The sequence below is a fragment of the Quercus robur genome, chromosome 4 (genome assembly GCF_932294415.1).
Source record: "Quercus robur chromosome 4, dhQueRobu3.1, whole genome shotgun sequence".
NCBI classification, from domain to species: domain Eukaryota; kingdom Viridiplantae; phylum Streptophyta; class Magnoliopsida; order Fagales; family Fagaceae; genus Quercus; species Quercus robur.
Window position 1 is genome coordinate 10,635,238 of NC_065537.1, and position 24,627 is coordinate 10,659,864.

The following is a 24,627-nucleotide window of genomic DNA, read 5'->3' on the forward strand; positions in this document are numbered from 1 at the left end:
TTCTAAAAGGTAAGTTTAATATAACAATAGACACAAATATGTATAGGTTCCCAGTCCAAGGAGGTTCTCCTTATACAAAAATCAATCGGAATTGAGTATCATTACAGATTGTAGTGCTACAGTGTCTTTTTTAGAGTTTTTCTCATGCCCTCTTCGTGGTAAGTCTCTCACATTATATAGCTCTTCCTGGACCATCTTGATCCTACATTTGTTGATCATCTGAGCTATTACTTGAGTACTTGTCCCATCAGATACCTTCTTTAGTTTTCTGTGAGTTGCGATAGCCAATATAGCATTATTCAGAAGTCTTCTTCACATAAATGCGGCCAGAAAAGCAGTTGTAATGCATTTAATGCAATAGTAGCAGTCTTTTCTTAAATATTTTGGGTTTCCTTTCCTCTGGAGTGCTTGTGCGGCACGTTCCCATCAATGAAGCTTCCTGGAGGGCTGTTTTAGTGGCTAGAATAGACACTTGAACTGCGTTGATTAGGTTTGAGGAGGGATTCACCCTCGTACCGCCCTCCATTTGTCCCTTTCTTGTGAGACTTCAAATTGGAATTTCTTATAACTATTCGTCTCTCCTTGGATCACCCAAACGTCTTCGGACAGGGCCCAAGGCCCAATGCATGATTCTGGGCCCTTATCCCTACAACCTTGATTCTAATAAAATAAAATTCTAATAACTTAATTAATTATCCTAATTTTAATTGACTGAATTAATTAATTATCCTAATTTTAATTGACTTCAAAAATCCTAATTATCAAATTATTAAAATTACCTTGATTCTAATAAAATAAAATTCTAATAACTTAATTAATTAACTACTAGGACCTAAAATAAAATACAATGACTCCATAATCATATAAGTTTAAAATAAAATAAATCTTTCTTCGTGCTTCCAGCATCAATTAATCAACTTCCCTATGACAGTAGGAAACATTGCAGCTTTTGAAAATAATTTTAAATGCGTATTGCTATCTTTTGGTCCAAGACTTTGGGTTGATATGGCAAAATTGACCATATTGAATTATTAATTTCTTTTTTTCATACATTCTAGTCTCAAAAGGGATAAATGCTCTAGGAAGAGAGTTAAGTAACAAGACACTAGTGATAAGTTGTGTAAGACAATGAGTTGATTTAGAATAAGAAGAGAAAATATATATTTGTCATTCATGTACATGTATAGAAGTATGATTTTCTAATAGTTTACAGACAAAAATGGCTTCCCATAACTATTATTGGGCTAGTGGTTGAGGATGTTGAGAAGGGAAACTCTGGTTTTGACTAGATGCCTAGACAGGCATTCAAGCTCTTCTTCAAATTCTTGAATGTTTGATTCCAACTTTCCAAGCCAGGTCTGCACATTTTCTATATGCACAAAATAATCAGATTTGCTTTTCTTGTGGCTGATGAGAGATTATAATGCTGCATCTACCATCTCAAACTCATTTGCATCTGATTCTGCACTCTCACATACCACTCTTTTGTGGTGCGCCAACTTGGAAACCAAAGACCAGCTGCTTGACTTTGATTGCAAGTTTGGTTTAGCAACAAAGTTAACAGGGATTCAAATCCAGTGAGAGTTACAGCTTCTAGCTCTTTTAACACGCTAATAATGAGAAAATCTTCAGTATTCTTATAATTAATCTTAACTTGCATGCCCTTTAAGGCCTTTTGCAACGCCTTGTTTTGGATCTTCCTTGAGGCCAAGTATTTCTCAACCTCCCTTGCGATCTCCATGTTACTATCTTTTCTTCTGCGCAGAGTCGATTGAAGTTCACGTGTGCATTCCTTTGTTTTCAACAAGGCATCTATTGCAGTACCACACACATCCAAGAGCATAAGAGATCCATCCAACATCTCATTAAACCATTTCTTGTGCTGTTCTTGTGCCAAGGCTTGTGTGAAAGGCAATAGGAGCAACTTATCAACACAATCATGCAAATCTTGAAGGCCATTTAGTTTCTGGCATATTGATGTTGATGATGGAGAGGTTTCTTCCAAATCTCTCAATTTGCTCAATTGATCATTGAATTCTGAAATGAGTGGGTGTGTTCTAGTAGGCAAACTGTTAGAGCGAGTGTGTTGATGGGATTTGGGGTTGACAGGAGAGGCTGCCATTGTTTTCCTTAAACAAGAGGTTTTGCAGTTGTATGTACAATTTGGTTTAGTAATTTGCCTTGGCATCTCTTCCATATATATTTTGAGGTGAGGGAGACATGAGGAATCTCATCCTCTTGAAAAATTAATAGTCATAACATGATTGAGATTGGAATCTGGATCTAAACAATTCAGCAATGTTTTTGCAATGTCTCCCTCTCAACAGCTCTCCAACTCATTATCCTTTAATTTAAAATTTTAAAATCACAGGACTGTTCTCACATAAGATAATCATATATGAAATGTGTTGAAAATAATCTATAAAAATGGCAAGACATGAGTGATGATAGCACCTTTTCTGACACATGAAAAATTAATAAAAATTTTCTTTCTTCCGGAGAGACAAGAAGCCTGCACCACTCTTGCACAAGTATATATAATTAATTATGAAATTTAAAATAATTCAAATTACAGTGATTAAAATTAGTTGGTCATGCTCAACATACGGTTGAATTTCCTGAGTATCAGAATTGCTTATCTTTTTTTTTTTGGCCTGACTTCTGATCCTGTCTTAAATCACACAAACGTGTATTCCTGTAAATGGTAGTGTGTTTCTTAATGATTTAATCAATGTGGTTGATACATGATTGTTGTGACATAGGCAGGCAAGATCTGCACATTTGACATCTCCATTTCTGTTCTTAATGTAGAAAACGTTATTAGGCTGATTCTTCAAAAACATGGGCTGTCCCTTGAAGAGAGACGGTTAGGATTTTTAATATCTTAAGTATTCATCATTCAAGTTAACCATGTGAGTGTCAAATATTTTAGATGTGTATTAATCAGTTCTTTGAGACAATCGGAATATTGACTGCTCTGGTGTCTGCTTTTTCTTTTCTGTTTCTACGTTCAACTCTGTAAGTGCAGGAGCTTGGTCTTTAACCAGATTCAAGCTTGCATCCCCTCAATTCTCAGATTTATGTGTCAACTGTCAAGTAGAATTTGGAACCCATAGGCTAATTTGCTAGCAAAGTCAAAGTTGCCAAATTTAAATTCAAATGGCCCAACCCATCTCCATCTATTTATTCATTTCACAAGGTCTAATGGATTGAAATGGTGAAATGATTAATTACTTTAACTTTTTACAAAATTTTGTACAGTGGACTTGAGCTTTTAAATATTACGTGATATTTTGTGAGGTCCAGTATTTTAGAATTAATTTTAAATGAACATTCTTGCACTAGGAGTGAATACACTTAGAATTCAATTGTAATACTAGGAAATATATGTTAGTGAATTGACTTGGAATTAGAAGACAAAATATATTTGTATTTCTTTCATGTACATGCACAAAAAGAGAAGCTCTATTATGTTGTACTACTTTACAAAAAAAATGGATGCCCATGATGATTTCTGGGTTAGTGGTTGAGGATGTTGAGAAAGGAAACTCTGGTCTTGACTAGACGCCTAGACAGACTTTCAAGCACCTCTTCAAAATCTTGAATGCTTGATTCCAACCGCTCCATCCAATTCTGCACATTCTGAACATGGATGGAGTAATCAGATTTGCTTGTCTTGCGACTAATGAGAGATTGTAACACCACATCTACCTTCTCAAATTCATTCACTTCTGTTTCTTCACCTTCACATGCTATTCTTTTGGGGTGCACCAGCTTGGAAACTACAAACCAGCTGCTTGATTTTGATTGCAACTTTGGTCCATATATAAATGTCAAGAGTAATTCAAAGACCATGAGAGTTACAGCTTCTAGCTCTTTTAACATGCTAATCATGGCTAGACCTTCATTTTTCTTAGAGTTCAAGTTAGTCTGCATACCCTTTAAGGCCTTCTGCATTGCCTTCTTCACCACCTTCCTGGAGGCCAAGTATTTTTCAACCTCCCTTGCTAGGTTCATTTTACTGCCATGTCTTCTGCACAGGGTTGATTGAAATTCACGTGTGCATTCCTTTGATTGCGACAATGCATCCCTTGCAATACTGCACACATCCAAGAGCCTGAGAGATCCATCTAACAGTTCATTATACCATTTCTCACGCTGCTCTTGGGCTAAAGCTTGTGTGCAAGGCAACAGGAGCAAGTTATCAACACAGTCATGCAAATCTTGAATGCCAATTAGTTTCTGGCTTAATGATGTAGACGATGAAGATGTTGCTTCAGAACATCTCAATCTGCTCAAGTGGTCACTGAATTCTGAAATGAGCGGGTGTGCTCTAGTGGGCAAGTTGTTAGAGCGAAAATGGTGAAGGGAGTTTTGGTTCACAGGAGAGGCGGCCATGTTTAAACAGGAAAGATGTCTTGCAGTTGAATGTACAATTTTGTGTAGCAATTTGCTTTGCTTTAGTTAGTAACTGCTCAATATATATGATGGGGTGTGATGGACGTAAAGAATCTCAATATTTTTAAATATCAATGAGTTGTGACACGATTTTGATTTGGATCTGGACATCCTCTCAACATTATTTTAGCAGTGTCTCCCTCTTGCCAGCTTCCCAACTCATTATCCAATTAATTTAAGCTTTCAGACTTGCAGGACATTTTTGCAGAAGATAGCACTACATATTGAATTGGACAATAATGTATATGATATGCAATGCATGAGCAGTGTTGACACCATACCTACCGGTACAGCAAAGGGAAAAGTTCCTCTACCAGAAGGCTACAGCACTACAGTTAATATATTACTTGTGATGGTCATGCTTATATATTGTAGAACTTCCTCATATGCTATAAATTCACTTTACAAAATCATGATAAAAAATAAAGAAGTTGCATATGCAGATCTTGCCTGCCACCAATTGTATCATTAATAGTCATCATCCTGTTTGCATGATTACACGTAAATAACAGCGTGGTTACTTGAAAGATACATGGCAGTATATAGAAAAGGAAGTCAGCATAAGAATTTTTATATTAAGAACCTGCTGGAAGCAAAGAGTACATTATCACCTATTGTATTTTCATTGAATGAAACTGGTAAATCAAGATGCTCTTGTGATTCTAAAATTTATAAGTAATTAATCATGAAATGGAGAGCTGGAGAGGGGTAGACATTGCAAAAACATTGCTGACATCACTTAGTATTTAGATCCATATTGTTGTTATGTTATTTCTAATTTATTTATGAGATTCCTTTTGTTTCCCATACTTCAATATATATATATATATATATATATCAAATGGATAGCAATGGATGGAAGGCTGATTGCTTGACTGAATTGTACATTCAACAGGAACAGGTAAGACCTCTCTTCCAAGGTAAAATGGCTTCCTCACTTCTAAATGCAAAATCCCAATACCATACTTGTCAAACATCTTGCCTTCCAGAACACACCCTCTCATTTCAGAGTTCAATGACCACTTGTGCAGATCAAGGGCTTCTGAATCATCTTACGACTTCATCAATAAGCAATGGACTGAATGGCCTTCCAGATTTACGTGAATATGTCAATAAGTTGCTTCAGCTGCTGTTTACTCAACAAGCCTTAGCCCAAGAGCATGCAGCACAAGACGTGGGATTGAAGAGCTGTTGGATGGATCTCTTAGGCTTTTGATGTGTTTGGAATCACAAAGGATGCCTTATTGCAAACAAAGGAATGCGCACTTGAACTCCAATCAATTATGAAAAGAAGAAGAGGAGGTGAAATGGAGCTTACAGGGGAGGTAGGGAAATACTTGATTTCCAGGGAGGTGATCAAAAAGGCCATCCACAAGGCTTGGAAATCAAGTGGACCACCAAAAGCCATAAGACTTTGACCATAATTAGCATATTGAGGAAGTAGAAGTGACCATAATTAGACAAAGTTGAGATCAAAGTTCAGCAGCTGGCCATTTGTTTCCAAGCTGATGCACCCCAAAAGAGTGGCATGTGAGGATTCAGAAACAAAAACAAATGAACTTGAGGTGGATGCAGCATTACAATCTCTCATGAGTCACAAGATAAGCAAAACTGATTACATCACACATGTTGAAAATGTGAAAAACTGGCTGGAAAAATCAGAGTCTAGCATTCATGATCTCGATGAAATGCTTGAATGCTTGTTAAGGTGTCTAATCAAACCAGAGTTAGCCTTCTTAACATCTTCAACTACTAGCCCAAATTTCATATTTGTTCAAACTCGTATAAGTGCAAGTGTAATTTCTTTTCTCAGCTTTTGACGTAAATTAATATCCTACACAGTCATTACAATTGTTTTTGCACTGAACTGTCTTCTAGAGGACTAATTTTTACCACTGGGATTAGGATTGTAAATGAACTAAGCTGTTTATAAACAGCTCAAGCTCGGCTCAAGAATGAACTTGTTTATGTTCGTTTGTTTAGAAAATAAGCCAAAAAGCTCAAGCAAAATAACGTGCTTGTGAACAAGCTCGTAAACATGAAGACTCGATTTAACTATATATAATATTATATTTTTACATGTATAATTGTCTAAAAATATATTTATATAGACTTCAAATTGTATTATATAAATTTTTCAATAGGTTCATATGATATTAAATTATTATTTGTAGCTTATTAATGATATAAATAGTCTATTCATAATCAAAATTCATAAAATTATGAAAATGTAAAATATTTTAGTTATGGTTTCACACTTTGTAGGAAAAGAATAAGTTATTCAAGTAACTCGTAAACAAGCTTGAACTTTGCTTGACAAGAAAATAAGTCAAGCTTGAACATAAAATCTTGTTAGATAATAAACTTGAGCTTAGCTCGTGTTTGAAAAAAAATTAAATGAACAAGCTTGAACATTTAATACTCAACTCAGCTCGGCTCGTTTAGAGCCCTAACTGGGATGGTTTAAAAGTGCTATATACCTTTTGGTCTTTTTAGTTCTTCAAATATCTTTCCAATGCAAATAAACGATTAAAACAAGTAGATCTAAACGATTCTCATTAAAAAAAAAAAAAATCAAAATCAAAATACATAATATGATATAATTATCTCTGACATGAAACGATTAAGAACCACCGACAATGGCCTTGTTGGAACCGGACTAACTGAAGGCTGAAGCTTCTTATAGGAAGGGAAAAATAGACATTAAACATTTATAACACCTCCAAAATTTATAATAAAAAAATTAAAAAATAAAAGAACCCCAAAAGTTAAATTGGACCCAAAAAAATTAAACATTACCCATCTAGCTAATGCCTCAGTTTTGTGACCCTCCAAAGACGAACAAAACCTCTCCTTTGACCAATTCCAAAGCACCAATATTTAAATTACATATCAATAACTAGAAAATTAAGCCGGTCTCTGTATGCTTGCACTAAAATGTCTATTATTATTATTATTATTATTATTATTGGAGAAAGAAAACCTATTAACTTAAATGACAATATCTCATAAAATAAAAACTTTAATGACAATAAAACTAAAATTTTAAAAAATAGCAAAAAAAAAAAAATTAAGATGAGGAATATTGGAGAGGAAACTAGATTTGGTAAGATGAAGCTGTCTTTATTGGTATGCTTCAATTGTTTTGAAGCTTTATAGCTTCTTTCTCATATATAATAAGGTAAGAGATTTTCCATCATATCAATTTGGAGAATTTTTTTTTTTTTTTTTTTTGAAATAGTTTAAACTTATGACGTTTACTCCAGATCTCTTACTCAACCATCAGAGACTTTACCAGTTAAGCTAATTGGAGCCCACGAGATAAATTTTTTTCAATTCACTATGTAAACTTTATGAGTGTACTATAATATACTTTTAATAACATGTTTATAAAAAATTATAATCAATACTTTATTTAATAATTAATTGAATTTTTTAGATAACGTAATAATTATGTGACTGTTTTAGATGACTACTATAATATACTTTTAATAACATACTTTAAAAAAAATTATAATCAATAATTTATTTAATAATTATTTGAAATTTTAACATAACATAATAATTGTGTGACTGTTTTAGATGACTAAGAATTAATAAGTCTTATGATTAAAATATAGGTAGATGATTATCCAAACAGTTTGAGGAGATCGCTTCTACTTAGTTACAAGATTGTCTTTAAGGAGTAGGTTGTTATTGGTTATTATGCATGGAGTAAAAAAGTAATTTAAGTTATAAGATTCAAATTAGAATCAATAACAACTTACGAATTACCTATGATTTGTTGGGAAAGATGTTGTGGACGTAGCATCTTTCTATATAATATGTCCTCTCTAAATATGTAGGGAGAGTACTATTTTCACTTCTTAGTTTGTTGCTTTAATACTCCTATATCACTTAGGTGGATCAATTTTAAATCTTTTAGGTGCTATGTTGAAATGACACCCCTAATTTTGAGTACTAAAAATGTGGAAGAGTTTGTTTTTAAAATGTTTTTTTTTAAAAAAAAAAATTAACTAATTAAAAAACCAAAAAAAAAAGAAATTTTTTTATCTATAGGTTATTGTATTAGTGAAATAAATATAAAATTAATTTTGAATTCAAATTGTAGCATTCCCAAATTCTGTAATTTGTGGTAAGTGGTAACATAAGCTGTTACTATCGACATTTTATTAATAGAACAAAGGATTAAGGGGGAAAAACCTTAAAATATAATTCGAAAATATTTTAAGTTTTATTTAAAAAAGGAAAAAAAAAACCTTTATCACGTAATTGTGTAGAGCATGAAGTACTATTTCTATACTTTTTATTTTCGTCTATCCTTTTTATTTTGGTTTGTTCATTTGGTGAGCCAGTGAGTAGAAACTTTTGATCAAGATCAATTCCTGATGATGCCAAAAAAATCGTTAGTGAGTTGCGCAGCCCTCACGTACTTTAGACAGAATCTACGAGACAAAAACAAAGAAAAACTCTACAAAGAGCATCGATGTGGTACCAGCCAAATACCCTTCGAAGGTTAAGTTAGAGAGAATTTCTATAACTCTAGATTGCTAGAGCTAGAAAAATTATCCGTACCTTGGTTTGTTAGGGATTTGAGATTTTTATAATGGTATAAGGCTAACTTCCATTTCTTGATGGAGAAGATATTTCCCTACAGAAAAGATCCACTTCAGTGCTCATATATCGTAGGATTTTTTCCTTGTAGGGATTCCTTTGATGGCGGTGGAGCGTGAGATGCAAGACATTTCCATATTAGGTTTCTTGGAGACTACTTAGGCCACGTAGGTGCCACATGGCTTTACTACCATCCCTTGTGTCTATCCATCTCATTGGAATCCATCCCCTATGAAGAATCCATCCATCTATCTGCCCTTCCGTCCGAGATCACGAGATGCACTCCCCTTCACCAGTACTTTGATTGTTAGGCCATCTATTCCGTCTCTTTTGGTAACACTGTCGCTTATGACTAACCATGTTGATTGGATCCGTCTGCCTTGGGTTTTATCCTTATCAGTTCCAGTCGTTAGGATACTTAGAGCTTGGTTAGTTGGTTTGTAATTTAATAATTAGAAAGATGAGAAACCTACACCATAAAGAATACACGCTTCTTAGGTCTTGATTTGAAAATGTGTGTTTTAGTTTAAGTTCATGATGGTTCTACAGTTCATGTGAGAAGGTGTCACTCTACTATATAAGTAACTAATAATATTCAATTAAAAAAAAAAGCTTCTAACTAGTTTGAGGTTGTCTTCTTCCAACCCACTATATAACAATTGAAAAGATCATTCATATGTAATTTTAGTCACATAAGTTTTTAGATAAATTTTATGGTTTGTTTAAATATATAATAAAAATTTAAATAGATCAAAACCAATTTTGAGCTAAACTTTGTCAATTTTCAGTTTTATAAATAGAGGATTGTTACGTCCATAACATTTTCATGACACTCAAAGTAAATCTTAATTGACAAATTGTTACTAGTTCTAATTTGGATACAGCATTAAAATTATTATTATTTTTTATCCATTAATAATGTCCAATAACAATCTAACATCTAGTATTTATTGTGAAAATGCTGTAGACATAATATTTCTCATATAGATATAGATATATATATATATATATTTTTATATATAGATACAAGAAAAATGCTGAAAATACTACAAAAATTTTATTAAAAAAATAATAAAATAAGGTGGCAAGAATGTGTTTAAAACTTCCTACCGACATTTTATTAAAGCATCCATAGCAGCTGGTACAAAAATTATGCCATTTTGCCACACCAAATGCCTACTTTATTATTTTACCACATCATTTTACAACATCTCATTTATCAGATGTTTTATAATTCAATTCTATACATTAAAATAATATTTACTATACATTAAAATAATATATTATCCTCTCCCCCATTATCAGCAACAACAGCAATAGCAACAACAACCCACACCACAGATCAACCGCCACAGCCCACAACCACCGACCACCACCACAGATCGACCATCGACCACCAATATCAGCCACTGCTACCAAAAAAAAAAACTCAAACAAACACTACAACCAAAATCAGCCCCTACACCAAAAAAAAAAAAAAAACAGCATCAACCAAAATCTCATACTCATCCTAAATCTCACACCTACAACCTAATCAACCTACCACCATCAACCAAAATCAGCCAACCACCAACAATCAAAACAACCAACCACCAAATAAGAGAGAGAGAGATCGACAAGATTGGAGCGACGATGACGATCGGCAATGATGATGGCGATGATGATGGCGGTGATGATGACAATGACGATGGCGATGATCAGAGTGGCCTGGCCCATACCGCTTACGCCTCCAACAATGATGACGATGGCGATGATCTGATCGGAGTGGCGATGATCGAAATGGCCTCACCTATGCCGCTTGCGCCTCCGACGGCGATGACGATGGCGATGATCCGATCGAAGTGGCCTCGCCCATGAAGATGTGGAGTGTGTCATTTTGTTCTTTCTCTATCAAGGGAAGAGTTGGGTCTGATGTGAGAAGAGAGAGAAAAAATCAAGACCAGAAGTGAGAGGAGAGTGAAAGCCAAATTAAAAACACTATTTTGGTTTACGACATCTATCCGTACCGTTACAAATTTGCAACGGTATGGACACAAATGGTATAATTTTAGCACATATGCAACATCTGATGGGAGCTATTTTTTGTGTTTGGTATGTGATATGTGCCAAATATTTAGCATTTGGCACATATCCCACATCTACTGTGGGTGCTCTTAGGTAACTTATTCATTTAAGTTGATTCCCAAAGGTGCTCTTAAAGTTTCTCTGTCGCTAAGAAAGGTGCTCTCCCACCTTCTCTTAGGCTGTAGAACTGCCGTCCCTTCTTAGTAAGGCTTTTTCCCCTCTGGTAACAAGATTACCGATAGGGCTAGTGGTTTTGTTTTCTTTCTGGGGGTGGGGAAACAGTTTTTCCTTTCTCTCTTCTCTTTTTTCTTTCTCTTTTCTTATCAGGTATTTTTAGTGTGCTTTGGGTTCATTCGTGATTGCAGACCATGGATGATCTTACAAGGCATTGGAATTGTCTGTCCCTCTCGGAGAGGGAAGGTGACGATATCTGTTTCAAAAAAGACCGGTGCAAGCAAGAATTTTTTGTAGCAGCTTTATTCTTAACACGACGCGCGTTAAACATGGACGCGGTGGCTAGGACTCTCAAACCTTTGTGGCGAGCGCCAAAAGGGTTCAAAATCAGCAATGAGGGCGGGCATAAAGTTATTTTCACTTTCGACGAAAAGGAGGACGTGGACAGAGTACTGGCATCTGAGCCATGGAGTTTTGATAAGTCTTTAGTTGTCTTACAGAGATATGATAAGCAGATACCTTTGGAAGATCTAAGTCTCGATAAAACAACTTTTTGGGTGCAGGTTCACAATATCCCAATCAGTTACAGAAACAGGACGGTAGCAGAGGACATTTGCGAAGCCATTGGATTGGTTGACCGTTCAACTACAGATTCTGAATGTGAAGGAGGAAGTTTTATCCGTGTTAGGGTAACTTTGGATGTTTTTCAACCCCTTTGTCGTGGGAGAATCATCAGGGTGGATGAAGGTGAAAAAACCTGGGTTAACTTCAGGTATGAACGCCTGCCAAACCTCTGTTATTGGTGTGGCTGTCTTGATCATGGAGATAAGGAGTGCGACATATGGATCCAGAGCAAAGGTACTATTCTGGTAACCTCCCAACAATATGGTTCATGGATCAGGGCAAGTTCGACTGGTTCTACAAAGAAGAATGTTGTTCATGTATCTGGGTATTATGAAGATCGGAAAGAGAACCTTTCTACCCAACGGCGACGGGCAACAAAGGCGGGTTCTTTCCCGGTACCACCACCCGATAAGGAAAATAGAGCAGATAAGGAAGCTTCTGATATGGAGGCAGATTTTGTGGTTATACAGAAGTCAAATTCCCAAGAGTCCACGGTTTCAAAAAATGTCCCTATTCCTAGCCACGAGGATCACGGAAATAAAGGAGAAACTTTCTCCCAAAAATTAAGGGACATTGATGAAGAGCTGGATTTTCACGAGGATCCCTTAAAATCAGCCCACACTGAAGTCAGCAACATGCACAAGGAAAATTCCCCACTTTACAATATTGGCTCATTAAGGGATGACCTGGACTCAAATCATGTGATATCACGTGCCCCCTCCTTAGTTCCCCCCCTTAGCAAAACCCAAGTACCACCTCTCCACGACATTACAAATGTCCAACAGGTTCCCGAGCACAGTGATGGTGTGGCCCAAGCCAAATGGAAACGACTCCCTCGCACAGTGGTGGGCTCTCCCTCTATTAGTACTGACATTGTTGGCTCAAAACGTCCCATGGATATGGCCTCTGATCTTAGTGCGTTACCAAGCAAAAAAATTCTGGTTTCTCACTTGGATAAGGAAAATCAATTTGTATTGGCGGCGGCTGGTTCCCAGCCCCGCCAAGAACAATGAGTTGCATTGTTTGGAACTGCAGGGGGCTTGGGAACCAACTTGCAGTTCAAGAGCTTGTGGAATTAGTGCAGGCAAAAGCTCCCTCTGTCGTGTTCTTAGCCGAAACACTGGCAGACGAAGCAAGGCTAGATTACGTAAAGGATCGGATTCGCTTTGATAAAAAAATTTTTGTTCAGAGAATAAATAAAGGAGGAGGTTTGGTTTTGTTTTGGAAGTCTGGAGTTGAAGTTGATGTAGTGTCATCATCACTGAACCATATTGATGCTACAATTAATAAAAACTCCGAAGGGGCATGGAGATTCACCGGGTTTTATGGTGAACCAGAAACAAACAGGAGACACGAGTCATGGGATCTTCTTAGACATCTACGTAGGCAAAGCTCCTTACCATGGCTTTGCGCCGGAGATTTTAATGAGTTGACAAAACAGTCGAAAAAGTCAGGAGGAAGACTGAGACCTTACACCCAAATGCAGCCTTTTAGGGAAGCATTGGATGAATGTGAACTGTTGGACTTGGGATACAGAGGCTCCCCTTTCACGTGGAGTAAACACTACCGAAGCGGGGTATCAATTTGGGAGCGACTGGACAGAGCAGTAGCCTCGCAAGACTGGTTTATCAAATTCCCTGGTTCTCGGGTTCACCATGTGGACAGCTCGACATCCGATCACAAATTCTTATGGATAGAGTTTTTGAACCTGGACTTTCAACAAAAGAAAAAGGTCTTCAGGTTTGAAGAAATGTGGCTAGCAGAAAGTGGTTGTGGCGAAACAGTTGAAGGGGTGTGGCGAGCTAGTTATGATGAGGCTGAGAATATGAGGGTCATCAGGAAAATTGAGAAGTGCGGAAAGGAGTTAACTAGCTGGAGCCGAGACAACTTTGGCAATGTTCGAAGAGAACTCGAGAAAAAAAGAAAAGAGCTAACTCGGGCTGAACGGCAAGCTGTGAGAACAGGGGACTCTTCTTTGATTTTACAATTAAAAAAGGAGATCAATGTGCTGATGGGCAGAGAAGAAAGAATGTGGAGGCAGAGAGCTAGAATCACCTACATTAAAGAGGGTGATCGTAATACCCGTTTCTTCCATTGTCGTGCCACTCAAAGGAAGCGGAGAAACAGTATCACAAGTATACGGAATCAAGCAGATGAGGTGTGCACTGATAAGGATCAGATTGCAGCAATTTTTGTGGAATACTACCAACATTTATTCACTTCTTCCAATCCAGAAATGACTCAGGCAGATTTGGACTCTATACCCAAGGTTGTGACGGAGGAGATGAATGAAATATTGACTGGTGAGTATCAAGAATGGGAGGTTGAGGTGGCTTTAAAACAAATGGCTCCTCTCAAAGCACCGGGACCCGATGGAATGCCACCGTTATTCTACCAAAACTTCTGGCATCTTGTTAGAGGTGATGTTATCCATACTGTACTGCATTTCCTGAATTCAGGTTCTTTGCCTAACCCATTAAATCATACTTTCATTACCTTGATTCCAAAAACAAAAAATCTTGAGTCGGTTTCTGAGTTCAGACCAATTAGCTTGTGTAATGTGTTGTACAAAATTTTCTCAAAAGTGGTAGCTAACAGATTGAAGAGAGTGTTACCCCATATCATTTCTGAACACCAAAGTGCCTTCATTAAAGGCCGTTTGATCACGGATAACATTTTAGTGGCTTATGAGACTTTACATTACATGAAGAATCATAATTCAGGGAGGTCGGGTTACATGGCTATCAAACTTGATTTGAGTAAAGCCTATGACAGGGTGGAATGGTCTTTTTTGAGAAAGGTTATGGTGCAAATGGGTTTTGACGAGAAATGGGTGGCCCTTATTATGGAGTGTATCACTACGGTGACTTACTCCATCCTTATCAATGGAGAACCCATGGGACAAATCAAACCTAGCAGAGGTATTCGCCAAGGTGATCCACTCTCACCTTACCTCTTTTTAGTGTGTTCCGAGGGTCTCCATAGAATGCTTCAAAAAGCAGCATACAGGGGTGATATTCATGGTGTATCTATTTGTCGAAATGGCCCAAAGTTGACACACTTGTTCTTTGCAGACGATAGCCTTTTGTTTTGCAGGGCGACCCTACAGGAGTGTCAAAAGATTCTGGAGATTCTTGCTACTTTTGAGAGGGTCTCGGGGCAAAGATTAAATAGAAACAAGACAGCTCTCTTCTTTAGTAAGTCTACGCCACAAGATCAACAATTACAGATTATGTCTGCACTTGGGGTGTCGGAGTTGAAGCAATGGTGGGAAGAAATAAACAGGCTAGCTTTGGGAAAATAAAACAAAGGGTTTGGAAAAGACTACAGGGTTGGGAAGGCAAACTCTTGTCTCAGGCGGGAAGGGAAGTTTTTATCAAATCAGTAATCCAAGCCATCCCCACATTCACGATGAGTTGCTTCAAGCTCCCGGTTACTCTATGTCATGAAATTGAGATAATGGTTAGAAAGTTTTGGTGGGGTCAAAGGGGTGAGAGGAGGAAAGTTCATTGGGTAAGATGGGATGATTTGTGTAGTCATAAAACTCAAGGGGGGATGGGGTTTAAGGATCTCACTCTCTTTAATGAGGCTATGCTCGCCAAATTAGCTTGGAGACTTCTTCATGATGATAACTCCCTATTTTATAGGGTATTCAAGGCTCGCTTTTTCCCCACAGGAACCATTCTTGAAGCAAAGGAGCCTGCCTCAGCCTCATATGCATGGAAGAGTATCCTTAAGGGCCGTGAAGTCATCCTGAAGGGGGCATTATGGAGGGTGGGTGATGGGCAGCACATACGGATATGGGGTGATAATTGGCTTCCTTTGAAGAATAAAGCCAAAGTTACATCTCCTCAGATTTTGGGGCAGGTAAATACATCGGTGGCAGTCCTGATAAATGAGTCCACTCGGAGTTGGCGAAGTGATGTTATTGACCATGTCTTTGAACCAGCAGAAGCAGCTATCATTAAGGGCATCCCGCTAAGTTCCTTTAGTCAAGAGGAAAGCTTATTTGGCCTTTCACTCCCTCGGGCCAGTACACTGTGAAGTCCGGATACCGTTTCTTGTATGAGAGCAGTTCACCGGAGCAAACCACAGAAGAAGATTCAGTTTTCTGGAAAAAGATTTGGGGTTTACAAGTCCCAAATAAAGTGAAGAACTTCATTTGGCGAGCGTGCAAGGAAGCTCTCCCAACAAAAGCTAACCTGTATCGCAGAAAGATTGCCCAAGGCGCTCTCTGTGAGAGCTGCAAGGTGCGGTCTGAGGATGGCTCACATTCTATTTTTTTCTGTTCTGGTGTGCAGGTAGTCTGGAGGTCTGATCCACAATGGAGTTGGCTCTCGGCTTTGGAAGGTCAGCCCATGAAGGACATTTTCAAGTATGCTTTATCGGAAGACAAGGACACAGAGTTGCTAGCATTCATGGGGTGGGCAATCTGGAATCGTAGAAACCAGATCCGTTTCAAAGAAGCAACGTGTCCCTTGAACCACATTTCCACTTTGTCTAAGGAGAGGAAAGCTGAATTTCAAGGTACCAGACCCTCTATCCCAAAGCTGATACACAGAAACCATGTCCGTTGGAGACCACCGAATACAGACGAGATGAAGATAAATTACGATGGTGCAATATTCTTAGAAGAGGGTAGAGCTGGACTGGGAGTGGTGATTCGCAATTCGGAAGGTGCAGTAATCGCCTCACTGTCTCAGCAAATTCCCCTGCCCGCAACGGTTACTCAAGTTGAAGCACTAGCAGCGAGGAGAGCAACTGAATTTGCAATAGAACTCGGCATCACTTCCGCGGTGTTAGAAGGAGATTCAGAGATCGTTCACAGGGAACTGATAAGCACAGACCCGTCCTTAGCTTTACATGGCCATATAATTCATGATGTAAAACAGTTGGCTTCTTATTTTACTTGTATACGTTTTGTTCATGTACGTAGACAGGGAAATAATGTTGCCCACGCTTTGGCAAGAAGGGCAATTACGGCGTCCAATTTAAATATCTGGATGGATAATGTACCACCAGATATCCTCCATGTAGTTCAGGCTGATCTAGCCTCCTTTGATTAATTGAAGAAAGTATTTCATTCTCAAAAAAAAAAAAAAAAGTTGATTCCCAAAGGTGGAATTAATAATGGTTGCCTTCCAAAAGTCACAAGCACTAATAAAGTTACCAATAAAGCAATCAAAAGTTTTTGTATTATTCTTACTTTAAGTATACAGTGAGCACCAATAATGCTGTCGAGGTTGGTGTGCTTCATTTTTTGTATCTTTATATGCAACTTTATGTGACTGTTTGGTATCAAGTAGGGTACACCAATCATGTACAGTCAAATCACCAACTGAGAAAAAGAAAAAGAAGGAATTTAAAAAAAAAAAAAAAAAAAAAAAAAAAAAAAACAGAAACAATAAAGAACCAGAGACAATGGCCTTGTTGGAACCGGACTAACTGAAGGCTGAAGCTCCTTATAGGAAGGGAAAAATAGACATTAAACATTTATAACACCTCCAAAATCCAAAAAAATAATTTTAATTTGGTATTAAATTTTTTTTTTTTTAAAAACCCAATAAGTTAAATTGGTACCCAAAAAAATTAAACATTACCCATCTAGCCAATGCCTCAGTTTTGTGACCCTCCAAATATGAACAAAACCTCTACTTTGACCAATTCCAAAACACCAATATTTAAATTACATATCAATAACTAGAAAATTAAGCAGGTGTCTGTATGCTCGCATTAAAATGCCTATTATTATTATTATTTTTTAGAGAGAAAGAAAACCTATTGTAGAGACCTAGTTTGGATCCTTAGCCCAAAGGTTGGTGGACTCAGGCCCAAAAAGGCCTAAAACAATAAACTTTGTAGAGAATGGCTTGGAAAAACTAGGTTTTGATGAATCAAACGAATACCAAAGTAGATTCAGATGACAATAGAGTTAAAATAAACAAGTCTATATTAGAGAAAATCATCCTCAGAAAAGTCAGAGGACACCAGTTCTTATATATCTCTCTCATGTTGGATTACAAGATCAATTCTTGGTGATACCCTTTTTTTCCCTTTTTGTTTCTTCAATCCCCCTTTCCTCTGGGGTGCCTTATGTTATATATCTCCCCTTGATTGATCTTGGCCCTCCATTTGTTAATTATCCAAGCTATTACTTAAGTGCTTGTCCCATCAGACACCATCCATGGCCTTCTGTGAGTTGGGTTAGCCTAGACAGCACTGTTCAGGAGTCTTCTCCATATAAATGCGGCTAAAAAGTTAGCTGCAGGGCATTCAATGCGATGACAACAGCTTTTCCTTAGATACCCCTGAGCCTCCATCCCTCTTGCGCGTTTGTAATACACATCCCTATCAGCGGGACCTCCTGGAAGGCCACTCTGATCGATAAAGTATACCTTTGATCTGTACTATGTTCATCCGAGAAGATACTCCTCTTCGGACCACCTTCCCAGTCTTTCTGCTTGCATCTTACTCGTGGGATTTTGAGCTTGACGCCCTCATTATTGTTTATCCATCCTCGGACCAACCAACGCCCTCGGCCAAGGCCCAAGGCCCAAGGCCCAATGCCCAATATATAAACTTGGGCCCTTATCCCCACACATATTAACTTAAATGACAATAAAACTAAAATTTAAAAAAATAGTAAAAAATAAAAAAAATAAAAATGAAGAATATTGGAGAGAAAACTAGATTTGGTAAGATGAAGCTGTCTTTATTGGTATGCTTCAATTGTTTTGGAGCTTTATATCTTCTTTCTCATATATAATAAGGTAAGAGATTTTCCATCATATCAATTTGGAGAAATTTTTTTCAATCTACTATGTAAACTTTATGAGCGTACTATAATATACTTTTAATAATATATTTTAAAAAAATTATAACCAATACTTTATTTAATAATTATTTGAATGGAGCAAAAAAGTAATTTAAGTTATGAAATTCAAATTAGAACCAATAACAACTTACCATTTATAATTTGTTGTGAAGTGTTGTAGAGAATGTTGTGAACTTAGTACCTTTCTATACAATATGTCAGCTTTAAACATGTAAGGAGAGTACTATTTTCACTTCTTAGTATGTTGCTTTAATACCCCTATCTCACTTAGATGGATCAATTTTAAATCTTTTAGGTGCTATGTTGTTGAAATGACAACCCTAATTTTGAATACTAAAAATGTGGAAGAGTTTGTTTTTAAAATGTTTTTAAAAAAATTAACTAATTAAGAAACCAAAAAAAAAAAAAAATAGAAGAAATTTTTACCTATAGGTTAGTGTATTAGTGAAATAAATATAAAATTTTGAATTCAAATTGTAGCATTCACAAATTTTGTATATTGTGGTAACGTAACCTGTTACTATCGACATTTTATTAATAGAACAAAGGATTAAGGGGGGAATAACCTTAAAATATAATTAAAATTTTTTTGAAGTTTTATTTAAAAAAGAAAAAAGAAAAAAGAAAAAAACCTTTATCACGTAATTGTGTAGTGCATGAAGTACAATTTCTATCCATTTTATTTTGGTTTGGTCATTTGGTGAACTAGTAGAAACTTTTGATCAAGATCAGTTCCAGTAATTAGGATACTTAGAGCTTGGTTTGTAATTTAATAATTAGATAGATGAGAAACCTATTCCATAAAGAATATAGGCTTCTTTTAGGTCTTGATTTGAAAATGTGTGTTTTAGATTAAGATTGACTTAGCTTGACTACTTACCCCAAAACCTGAATATTTTTAAGTTTGTGATGGATCTACCTTTCATGCGAGAGGGTGTCACTCTACTGTAGAAGTAACTATTAATTTTCAATAAAAAAAATTTAGCTTCTAACAAGTTTGAGATTGTCTTCTTCCAACTCACTATGTAACAATTAAAGAGATCATTCATATGTAATTTTAGTGACGTGACTTTTAAATGAGTCATATGATTTGTTTAAATATATAGTACAAATTTTAAATAGGTTCAAACCAGTTTTGAGCTAAACTTTGTCAATTTTCAATTATATAAATAGAGGATTGTTATGTCTATAATATTTTTTATTACACTTTCATAATAAATCTTAAGCGACAAATTATTACTCGTTCTAATTTGAATACAACATTAAAATTACATTTTTGCTAATCAATAATGTCTAGTAACAACCTTACATTTAGTATTTATTATAAAAATATTGTAGACATAACATTTATCATATAGTTATAAATACAAGAAAAATGTTGAAAATACTACAAACATTTTAGGCGAAAACACCATTTTAGCCCCTACATTTTGGGAGCGATCAATTTGGTCCCTGCTATTTTCAGGTCACAGTCAATTTCGTCCCTACCATTAGATCATTAATAGAATCTGCTAAGGTAGTAGACGGAATGCACGCATGGCATAAATTAAATTAATATAAATAGCCTTCCATGTCAGCACATCCACATCAACTTCCATGTGACTCTCACATGACTCACTTATCATCAACACTCTCACTCACTGTTAAACACAATTGAATTCAAAATACCTAAATTAAAATTCCAAATCCCTAACCCACGATGAACATGAACTCCTCCTTCACTCACTGTTATTTTTTTTTTTATTCTCCAAAAAAAAAAAAAAAAAAAAAAAAAAAACTAAACTGATTACCATGACCAAATACTTTTTTTTTTTTTTTGAAAAGAGTAACTTCATTCATGAATATAAAAGAGCCCAAAAAGGCATTACAACAGAGGAGACCAGCAAAGACAAAGAAACTAATAGTCTAAGTGGGATCTGGAAAAAGAATAGAATGAGACAATGGAGGTAAAGTTCCTTTCCAGACTTGAGCAAAGCCAGTCGATTTGGCTAATTTGGCGAGCTCGTGCGCTGCTCTGTTGTGATCCCGTTTCAGGTGGTGAAGATGCCAGCTGCAAAAATGGAGCAGAGAGCTACGGATTCCACTGATGATATGGCCAAGCGAACCTCCAGATTCCATAGAAACCACAGATTGCACCGTTGCAAGGGAGTCCGATTCAAAAATTACCCGGGTAGTATTCATTTCATGCGCCAAGGCAACACCATTTTCCAAAGCAAGAATTTCGGCAATTTCAGGGGAGTAAGGGGCTGATAGAGGTTTGCTCAAAGCTGCAATGACTTGCCCAGATGAGTCGCGAATGATGACTCCAATACATGAATTTGAGCCATTTGGACAGGTAGCACCATCTACACTTACTTTATGAAAACCCGGCGGAGGAAGAGACCAATAGGAGGCACGGTCACCTTGCTGGTAGTTATGAGGAGTTAATGCACCCTTAAAATCCTTAGCAAGTCTCAAAGCTGAGTTCCATATCTGACCAGGAGGAGTGGAGAGGGATTCGTGCACAACCTGATTTCTGTTGAACCAAATGTACCAGGCAGTGACGAAAAGGGTCTCTAAATCCTTTTGACTGCCAATTTGAATTACATGGAGAGCCATATCAATAACATCCAAAGGCCCACCATCCAAGGCAACAGGTCTTTCAACCCAAAAATTCCAAACTAGCTTTGAGCTATCACAATTAAAAAGGGCATGCATAGTATTTTCAGGGCCTTGACCACACAAAGGACAGTAACCATCTGTATTGACCCCCCTTACCTTTAGGTTCTGCATTGTAGGAAGGGCGTTCATACAAGCCCGCCAAGCGAAAATTCTAATCTTCTCAGGAAGGTTGAGATGCCACACCCTCTTCCATAGTAAAGACCGGGAGTCACCAACTGAAGATTCACCCTCATTGCATGTCTCAAACAACGAGAGGGCCACATAATAAGCGCTCCTAACCGTGAAAACTCCCCTCGTGTTTCCCAACCAAATGAGCTTGTCATCCGGGAGGGAGTAGCTAAGGGGAATGCTGAGAATGGTGTCCGCTTCAAAAGGGAGGAAAATTTTCTTAACAAGATCAGCTTTCCAACGCTTTGTATCCTGATCAATGAGGGCAGATACCATGGCGAAGTCGTCAAAGTAGCATGGTGGGCTGATTGTCTTATAGGTGGTGGGTGTAGGGAGCCATTTGTCCTCCCAAATGTGAATCGTTTTGCCATTTCCAACACGCCATGACCAAATACTTTGCTGACATGTATATTCCCTTTGCACATACGGAACAAAAAGACCAATAAAAACGTTTGTTTTCCACTTAGCTTAAATCGCGTTCGATTATGGCTTCCCTATCTTGTTTCCCACTTCACAAAATAAGGGGGCAAGGCCAAGTTTAATAACAAATGGTTCTTCCAATGCACCTGCCCCTTCGAACAATGAAAGAGGCTTCTTTGCACCGTCATATGAAAAAATATAGTGCATCTAAGCAACAAAAATCATAGCATCGTCATATAAAAATATCTTGACGTAAGCAACTTGACAATTTTGCTAACATGGTCAGAGTTTAACACGGGCAAGCAACTTCGACAGTCTAACTAAACAAGACATGGGATGACGTAAATGAGGTCGGTCGGCAATATGTGCCCCTGTGAAACCAAAGGGACCAGGAGTAATCCCACTTCAAAAATACCTAAATTAAATTTCAGAAAAGATTTTGGCGGTGAAGAATAAGGAGTTCATGTTCATCATGGGTTATAGATTTGGGATTTTAATTTGGGTATTTTGAATTCAATCGTGTTTAATAGTGAGTGAGAGTGTTGATGTAAGTGAGTTTACGTGAGAGTCACATGGAAGTTAACGTAGACGTGCTGACGTGGAAGGATTATTTATATCTTAATTTAATTTATGGCATGTGTGCATTTTATTTGCCATCTTAGCAAATTCTGTTAACCATCTAATGGTATGGACTAAATTGATTGTGACTTAAAAATAGTAGGAACCAAATTAACCACTCTCAAAACGTAGAAATCAAATTAATTGTGACACCAAAATTTAGAAACCAAAATGATGTTTCTGTAAAAAATTTATTTAAAAAAAACTAATAAAATAAGATGGCAAGAACGTGTTTGAAACTTGCTACTGACATATTATGTAACTTATTCATTTAAGTTGATTCCCAAAGGATTTTCCAAAAAAAAAAAAAAAAAAAATGATTCCCAAAGTAGAATTAATAATGGTTGCCTTCCCAAAGTCTTGAGCACTAGATAAAGTTACCAATAAAGCAGTCAATCATGGTGTGCTGATTTTGTATCTTTCTCGTTTTATATGGTACTAGTTTGGGTGGCACCTTCAAGGCACATGTTATTCTTTTGAGTGAGTAAATTAAGATAGAATTTATGTTTGAAGAAGAATGAAACTATGTATTTAAACTTATAATAACTATTTTAATATATGAGTATTTATTTGCCATGATAGTTTAGAAGAAATTTTTATCTAAAGGTTAGTGAAATAAATATAAAATTCTGAATTCAAATTGTAGCATTCACAAATTCTATACATTTTGATTTTGTGGTAATGTAACCTATTTCAAAGAATCATATATTTGTATAAAACCAATGGGGAGTATGGAAGTTGGAAAAAAAAATTCTATTAAGTTGCAGGTGCTTAAGTTTAAAAACTTTTTATTAAATTAAAAAAAAATATGTCCATGATATTTTTACAATAATTTTACAATAAATATTAAATGACAAGTTCTTAAAAAAAAAAAAAAAAAACAAAACTTTATCACGTAACTGTGTAGCAAATGAAGCACTGTTTCTGTCCTTATCTTGGTTTGGTTAGGCAATAGTGAGTTGAAACTTTTGAGCAAGATCAGTTCCGATCATTACAAGAATTAGAGCTTGGCTTGTAATAATTTAATAATTAGAATACAGGCCACTTGGATCTTGAAGAGAAAAAGTGTGTTTTAGGGTCTGTTTGGATTGAACTTATTGTTGCTGAAACTGAAAACACTGTAGCAAAATAATTTTTAAATGTGTGAAAAGTACCATGTGACCCATTTTTAATATTTTTAAGTGCGTGAACAGTGCTGCTACAGTACATAAACCGTGACGAAACAGTACATGAACAGTGAAAATTGCCTCTAAACAGTAAAATCTGTCTCCCCTTAAACGCGTGAAAGTAAAAAAAAAAAAAAAAAAAAAAGGGAGAAACGTGGACGCAGGATTTAGTAAATGCTGAATCCAAACCCACCCTTAGTTTAAGATTGCCTTAGGCTTTACTTTAATTATCTCAAAATCCGAATATTTTTAAACTCTTGATGGACCCAGACACAGCATACATATGAGAGGATGTAGATATACCGTTGAAGTAACTAATAATTTTTCATTAGGACAATTATTGATTTGTATATTAATATTACAAAGTAAATTTATTGTAAAATATTAAATGAATGTAAATATTTATCAAAAATGTATATTGGTGTACACATTTGTTTAGTTAACAATGTAAATCCTTTTCCCTAAATAAAAAAAATGTAAATCCTACATTAATATATAATGTAAAACGATATAAATACAATAATTTACAAAGATATTAAATACAGAGAAAATGTAAAAGTAGTACAAACATGACAAAATGAGTTTGAAACTTCCTACCGACAGTTACTATTATTTGAGTTGATTCCTGATGGTGGTAGTAAAAATGGTTGCCTTCCAAAAGCCACGAGCACCAATAAAGTTGCCAAAAAAGCAGTCAAAATTTTTTGTTTTTTTCTCACTTTATACAGTGAGCACTAATAATGCTGTCCAGGTTGGCGTGCTTCATTTTGTAACTTTATATGACTGTTTGGAATCAAGTAGGTAGACGAATCATGTACAGTAGGT

At 36.3% G+C, this 24,627-nt stretch overlaps 2 protein-coding genes across 2 annotated transcripts; both read right to left on the bottom strand.

Moving 5' to 3' along the window:
• Positions 1-1,432: 1,432 nt before the first annotated feature.
• LOC126721349 (uncharacterized) lies at positions 1,433-2,122 on the bottom strand. The gene has a single exon (XM_050424392.1). The coding sequence runs from the start codon at positions 2,120-2,122 to the stop codon at positions 1,433-1,435; it is 690 nt and encodes a 229-aa protein (XP_050280349.1).
• A 1,390-nt stretch (positions 2,123-3,512) lies between these two features.
• On the bottom strand, positions 3,513-6,327 carry LOC126720554 (uncharacterized). The gene has a single exon (XM_050423082.1). It carries the CDS (start codon positions 4,396-4,398, stop codon positions 3,520-3,522), a length of 879 nt encoding a protein of 292 aa, XP_050279039.1. The 5' UTR covers positions 4,399-6,327; the 3' UTR covers positions 3,513-3,519.
• Positions 6,328-24,627: the final 18,300 nt, after the last annotated feature.